The sequence below is a fragment of the Leptinotarsa decemlineata genome, unplaced genomic scaffold, assembly GCF_025532065.1.
Source record: "Leptinotarsa decemlineata unplaced genomic scaffold, Ldec_3_MD MMD2_tig00000505_RagTag_RagTag, whole genome shotgun sequence".
NCBI lineage: Eukaryota > Metazoa > Arthropoda > Insecta > Coleoptera > Chrysomelidae > Leptinotarsa > Leptinotarsa decemlineata.
Window position 1 is genome coordinate 2,048,340 of NW_027412549.1, and position 7,473 is coordinate 2,055,812.

The window sequence follows — 7,473 nt, forward strand, 5'->3', positions numbered from 1 at the left end:
TGCCGAAACCAGGGATCGAACCAGGGACCTTTAGATCTTCAGTCTAACGCTCTCCCAACTGAGCTATTTCGGCTACAATAAGTATATTGTTATTAAATATCTTGAGTATATCAGACCTTGATAAGAGTGTACAACATGGATAAATAATTAAAAGATATTATTGTCGATAATTGATAAAATAAATAACCTCACTTCCAAATCATCAATTACGCAGAATAAATAACGTATTGAGATCGAAACATTTACGAGTACCGTACCTAATGGCATATAATAGTATGATGAAAGAGTATAAACATTATTATTAAATACAACTGGAGCTTGGAAACAGTATCGACCCCTATATTCATACCTATTCGATGAAACAAAAAAAATTTGATTCATTGAAAACACTTTCCCCACACCAGAACAAAAGTGCTGACTTCTCGTCATTAGTCGCCTCTCAATGATGTACTCTGTTTCCTAATAGTAAAAAGTAATAATGTGCTCGAACAAAATTTTGTAATTTCGTTATGACTTGCCATAGCTGGTATAGGCCGGTTCACAATTTAATTTTTACCAGGTCCTCCCTATTATTGAATCGCAAACAGAAGATTTCATAACAGTTCAGGTAGTTTCATTGCCTTCAGTTATGTGCTTCTGATGCTTGTTAAAACTACTAATATATGTTTATTCATGTATATGCTTACTTGGTATAAGCCAAAATTAAGGTGTTTAACATCAGATTCATGAATTTTCAACTTGACAGTTCAATTTCCACATGTACCCTTTTTTATAACATGTTCCTAAGGAGTCTCTAAAGATTATTTTGACTTCAAATGGTATGTTTTTGTTCGAAGTCGCTCAATGATATTCGATTTTTTCCATGCATTAGTCGATATTATCTCAACCTTCCTAGAACGATAACTTGCATTATTCATCACATCCACAGAGTTAGGTGAAATGAGGTTCAACATTTGCTCGAAATATTTTTCAAACACATCACCGTTTATGTCTTCGTGCAAATTGCCACAATGCTTTAATTCAAACATCAATAACCCGCCCTCAACAAAACATCAACAGTTCCAATGTAGGTAATAATCGGTTTTTATTTCCAGAAGGCGTGCTTGAAGTTAACTTGTAATGTTTTTGTTTTGCCACATCTTTCCAATGGTATAGCCTCAGTTAAGTCAAGTTTCGTCCAGATAATGAATCTTTCTATTCTCCCATCGAAACTCCCTTATCTGCTTCAGGTTATGTATCCTCCAGCAAATAAAATGATTTTCTGTTTTCCAGCTGAAATTTAATTCCTTCAAAAGGCTCCCATTGTTTTGTTGAGAGTCGGTATTTCTTTCCTATAATGAAATGATTGTTCTGCTCTCCTAATTGAAAGTTTGTAGGTTTCATCAACAGGCAGGCACAGTTTTTCTTTCTAAAGATGGTTTTGGTGATTTCACGGTTTCACTTTTTCTCCACTCATTATTGAATTTATATATCGATGATTTTGAAGCTCCCGTCATTTGCGAACACATTCCCCAACAGTATACGAGTGATTTTGATGTATGGAGAACTTCACATGCATTGAGAATAATAATCTCGTCGTCAACAGAAAAATCACATTTGCTCATTCGTTTTACTGAAGGGATAACTGAAGTAGCCATTTGATTTCACACACTGAGTATAATTTACTAATAGCAACACTGACTGACACACAAGGGCCTCATCATTCAGTCATATTCTTCGAGTAATTGAGTACTAAATTAAAGCACTATTAGATCGGATCGAATCATGACGTCATTCTCTTTACTCGTGAAAATTGAAAATATCTAAAGCATGCCTGATTTAATCAGGTAAGTTATGCAGGTATGTGATACATTAAAAAAGTGCTTTCTATTGAAAGTATTGAAAATTTCAATGGAAATTCAAAAGTAAAAACAATTTTGGGGGTTTGATTTAAAATATATTTCTTAGCAATGCGAGTGTTCTATAATTTTATTTCTTACAGTAAGAGCATACAACTATAAAAAGTTTTTTGGGATTCATAATTTTAAATAAGTTAACAACATTGAATGTTCAAAAATAAATACTATATTTTTCAGTTTTGAACACCTATAGAACAGGAATTCATGATTTATTACTCCTCTGCTCAAGGATAGAAACATCATCAGTAGTTATCTATTGATGATGCTAATTTGGGTAGCGAAACGAGCGTCGAGAGTTAGTACTATTGTTCTGGTGTGGTAAACGTATTTTTAATGAATTACAAGGATTTTTTCAAATAAATTATTAGTGAAGTTGTTGCTTGTGTGTGTGCCAAAATGCGCTCCTAACTAAGTCCAAATTGCTCGTGAATTAAGTGACTATTAAAACTTGAAAGTTAGTTCATTGTATAGCTGAAGACTCAGAGGAACCATTCAGATAAAAGTAAAGTAAAGCTTTTGATACCTTAGACCGCAGACTTTTATGTAATAAACTTAGTCACTTTGGTTTGGATAAATGTGCCGTAGATCTTATTGAAAGCTTTCTGGAACACCGAACTCAGTGTATCAGCCTTGATCACTTAAAATCTGCAGTTCTGAACACCAAATTTGGAGTTCCACAAGGTTCCATTCTTGGACCTCTCTTATTTAACATCTATATCTCAGATTTCTACAAATGTATTAAATTTTGCAATATCCATCACTGCGCTGATGACACGGAAGGCAACCTGGAAGCACAAGAACTGATAAATAGAGATCTCAATTCACTGTATAACGTCTCGTGCGCATATAACTTGAAATTGAATGCTAAAAAATCATCATATATGTTATTTGGACCCAAATCTAAAAGGAGCCTTATTTCCAACCTCATCAAGATCCACATAAATGATGTTGCCTTGCCTTTCACTTCTGAATGCAAAAACTTGGGTTTGTGGATTGACTCCGATTTGAGATTTTCTAAACATATCAGTCATCTTTGTAAATCGTCTTATAACATTCTCAGACAAATTTTTCCCAATAGAGACATTCTTTCTACACAACTCAAACTTAAGCTTTGCGAAACTTTAATTTTCTCTAAATTATCTTATTGCGATTGCATATATGGACCTACACATACTCAATACGACTCTCTTCGCCTCCAAAGAATTCAAAACTCTTTTTTGAGATTTTCCTTCGGTATACGTAAATTTTATCACATCAGTAGTAGGTTTGATGACTCCGGATGGTTAAGACTTGAAAAACTACGCACTCTACACATCCTCACAAATACACATAGATTACTATTAACAAATAAACCTGATTATTTTATATATAACAACTATTATACTCGAAATGGATCTGTCTTGGTTATTCCCAAACACAACTCGACACTTTTTACTCCTATTTCTCCTATATTTCCGCTAAGCTGTATAATAAGTTGCCCAGTGACTTCAGACTTTACACGATAATGATATTTAAAAAACGCTTGAAACTTCTGCTTAAATCCTGGTAATTGGTGCTCTGTATGTCGATTTTTGCAAAACCCCTATTATTATTCATTTCAATCAAGCTTTTATTATTGTGTTTATTGTTGTATTGGTTGATTTATCTTCTATTCTATACTTGTTATTATTATAGTTTTTATTGTATATTTTTGTAAGGTTGATTTGAAAAACAGCTTATGCTGATAATCCGCCTGTTCATCTAATTTATTTTTGATGAATAAAGTCGATTTATTATTATTATTTTATATCATTTTCTTTTTGTGGCATGAGGATAGGATCATAACTGAGTCGTTCTGGTTAGACATATTATGAGTCTTGAGTGGTCAGCTGAGTTTCTAGCTGAGAGCTTAAGTGGTGATTATAATAAGTAGGTAAAAATACCACACAAATGGTTATCTTTATCTTGAAACTGTCAATTTTTTGAAAGTTCCATCAACGTAACGTAGCCTAGGTTAATTCTCTAATTTCTTCTCGGCATATACATGCCTAGAAAATTTCCGAATTTCTGACAGTCAGGTGGAACTCGTCGACATCGGAGAATATATTACCTTTTGAAACTCCAGTTTATTTTTAATAATAATAATCTCCATTTTTCCTTCAGACCGTTCTTGGCCATAACGGTACTATTTCGATCTCAATTTGTTATTTGTTTTAATAATGAACAGTAATACTATCTGAGTATGATTCACGTTGCTCATTCTTATCAAGGAGTGATATAATCAAAATATGTATTAACAAAATTTTAATTGTAGCCGAAATAGCTCAGTTGGGAGAGCGTTAGACTGAAGATCTAAAGGTCCCTGGTTCGATCCCGGGTTTCGGCAAATTTTTTAATCAGCAGAGAACATTGAGCTTTCGAAACGATCTTCTCTCAGTATCGTAAAGCCAGCCAATACAAAATGTAAAGTTGGGATGATTTTTGTTTTTTTTCTGGCATTTAGTATGAACCGAAGCAAATATCGGAACTGCATTATTTCGTGATATTTTCTAAGTAAAGCTGTCTGTTCTGCTCAGTATTTATTATCTTATAATCATTTTAAATTTTTTCCACAGTATTGGTGAACTCTTCAACAGTTTTAAATTATCATGAATATAATTATTATCAAATACTTCATAATTCACAAATGAGTAGTCAATGTTGTTGCAGACCACACATTCATAATTAAATCATTAAAAATCATTGTTTACTCTCCTCTATTCATTTTCTTATGGCATTTCTTAATATATTCATGTTGGAGATCGCATGGAAGTTTTTATGTATTATGTTCTGTTGAAGAAGTTGGCACTTTTCCAGTTTTGACCTATCAATAAAAACTTTTTACCCAAATTTAACAAAAATATGTATCTGACGTAGACTTGACTCAAAAAATAAACTTCTCCCTCACCCTGAAATATAAACTCTTGTGGTAGAAGAGTTTGAATTAAGTAACATTGTTGAGAGAAATTGGCAGTGTACTTTTACATCGTCCACCAATGACAGTAAAATCCTCTACTTAAAGATTCTTCTTAGCATATCTTTTTCAAACAAAACATTTTCGCCAGATTTCACTTTCGAAAATAAACCATTTCTTGCCGGAAAAATTATAATGGAATTTTTATTCGACGTCGATTACATGTTATCATAAAACTATGTTATTGGTTGGTCATCATCATCCGTGAAAAACTTCATTATTTTTACTGTAAGATAGTTTGTGATTGGTATGACAGTTGGTGTTTGATAATGATAAAGTATTTCATATAATTCTTCTTGCTATTCAGATTACTGTTCGTATCAATTTATCTTTCAATCATACAAAAGATTTCGATAAAATTTCAACTTGGCAACACCGCTATAATTCACGTGGAGTGTTACCATCGTCCATAGATATTCTAATAAGTCCGCTCACTCTCAGCAGCGACCCAAATCATCACCCTCCGTCCTCGCGCGTCCCTTGCCTGGCCGGTCGGTCGTCAGTGCCCGTCTGACGGGGGCGCCAGTTTAACAGAGTGTCTCCGATTGAACAGTTCGCATCGTTCCGGCCAGTTATACTTAGTGCGTAAAATAAACATTTTATTGGAACTTTTATTCTTGTAGTTATTTGAACATTTTTTATTGTTGTGATGACTTCTCACCGTACCTTTTGCAGTGTGGATTCTTGTGATAGTTTACGTGAAAATATTTCATTTTTTCGATTCCCCAAAGATGCCACAAGGTAATAAATTCATCAAATACATAATGTCAGTTATAGGTCAAAAATGTTTCGGTAGTAATGTGATTTAGATACTATTTATAACTAATGTTCAAACTATATTTCGCAGGTGTCAGCAGTGGAAAAAAGCATTTGGTTTTGTTAGCACAAATATGCTAACTTAACACCTGAGCAAGCCTACATTAGAATACGAGTTTGTAGAAAACATTTTGACGATGAATCCTTCACTTCCTCTGGAAAACATTTACTTACCACTGCTGTGCCCTTAAAGTTTCCAACAAAATTGGACGGTAAGAAATTTTCCACTTCACAAGCATGGAATATTTTTTTGAATGAGTTATTTTCAGGTAATGATCAAAACAATGACAATCCAGGTCCCTCCAGCGTATTAGTTCCTTCAAAATTAGATGCGTGTACACAAACAGATACATGTCATGAAGTTGAACAAGGTAAATGCCAAAGCTCTATGATGATGAACATAATCACTCATTCATATTACAAATGTTTTTTAGAATTAATTCCAACAAAGAAACTGATTATGTACTACAATCTAATAAATCAGTCCAAAGTGGGTTATCTCAAGAATTCGTGGAAGGTAAAAATACAATTTTTTGGCTTTCTTCTTCTCCAAATCAAAAAAATAGAAATAACAACTTCCATGAAAGAAGTAAAATCAAAAAAAAAATTACAAACACTCTCTGTTGATAGGTTCATGTATATCATTCAAAGACGTTTGAATCATTAACAAAAGGGAATAAAGAGTCCATCTATTTTTTTGATTTGGAGAAGAAGAAAACCAAAAAATTGTTCCTCAAACTTCATTCTCTCCACAAAAAGACCTAATTCCTCAGTAAAAATACGCTAATTGGTACTTGAATCTAACCTAAAATTCTTTCTATTTATTCCCCAAATCACTTCTAATATGTGCTAATTTCTTTATAGATGTATCGTGTCAAACTTCTTCCAAATTATCTGATAGCAGTCCCAGAAAGCAAGGACTCAGGAGAAGAATTAAGGAGCTGCAAAGCGAGCTCAAATCTTTGAAAAGGCGCAAAACGGTAACACGAGAAGATGTTGAACAATTTTTGGACGAGCAGTACCCACAGGAGGCCACTATGTTGATGAAAAATCAACTGACATTACTCGACAAAAATCCCAAAGGAGCCAGGTACTCTAAAGAAGTCAAGCATTTTGCTTTGAGCTTATTTTTATTAGGACCAGAAGCATACAAGAAATTATCTAAAGTTATGAGATTGCCATCTCCCTCTACTCTGAGAAAGCTGACTGAACATTGGAAAATTACCCCAGGATTCAATGAATTCATTTTTAAAATTTTGGAATTAAGAGTACCTTTGATGTCAGGTAAAACTAAGGATTGTATTTTATGCATTGACGAAATGTCAATCAAATCAAATTTATTTTATAATGTGTCAAGAGACGTCGTCGTTTCGACTTTTATAAAGTTATCCTCAGGGCACTACAAAGTTGCAGTGAATCAGATATAAATACACACATACAGGTGAAAAATTATTAAAATTTGCGACTAGAATCACTTCTGCGGATGAGAGGTCAAGATTGAGTAAATTTGGTACAATTCAATTGACAGTAAAAATGTAATGTAGAGGACAGAGGAGGTCAATTGAATTGTACCAAATTAATGTACTCAATATTGACCTCTCATTCGCAGAAGTGATTCTTGTCGCAAATTTCAATATTTTTTTACCTTGTGTGTATTTATATCTGATTTACTGTAACTTTGTAGTGCCCTGAAGATGACTTTATAAAAGTCGAAACGTCGGCAACGAAATAATAGTAGTTTCAGTTATTCGACCTAACTCCAACCAA

The 7,473-nt window shown here is 33.4% G+C and overlaps 1 protein-coding gene and 2 non-coding genes across 3 annotated transcripts; 2 read left to right on the top strand and 1 right to left on the bottom strand.

Annotated features, from left to right (window-relative positions):
• TRNAF-GAA (transfer RNA phenylalanine (anticodon GAA)) lies at positions 1–73 on the bottom strand. Its single transcript has one exon. It is a non-coding gene; the product is annotated as a tRNA-Phe (tRNA).
• A 1,760-nt stretch (positions 74–1,833) lies between these two features.
• LOC141481873 (uncharacterized) lies at positions 1,834–7,133 on the top strand. The gene is made up of 4 exons (XM_074174212.1): positions 1,834–1,839; positions 5,774–5,918; positions 5,976–6,077; positions 6,571–7,133. The coding sequence occupies exons 1-4, from the start codon at positions 1,834–1,836 to the stop codon at positions 7,131–7,133; spliced, it is 816 nt and encodes a 271-aa protein (XP_074030313.1).
• On the top strand, positions 4,191–4,263 carry TRNAF-GAA (transfer RNA phenylalanine (anticodon GAA)). The gene has a single exon. It is a non-coding gene; the product is annotated as a tRNA-Phe (tRNA).
• Positions 7,134–7,473: the final 340 nt, after the last annotated feature.

Excerpts from the sequence above, each read along its gene's own strand:
- LOC141481873 (XM_074174212.1), top strand. Across the intron at positions 5,919-5,975 it reads GTTTCCAACAAAATTGGACG|GTAATGATCAAAACAATGAC; the intron begins GTAAGAAATTTT and ends AGTTATTTTCAG. Across the intron at positions 6,078-6,570 it reads ATGTCATGAAGTTGAACAAG|ATGTATCGTGTCAAACTTCT; the intron begins GTAAATGCCAAA and ends ATTTCTTTATAG.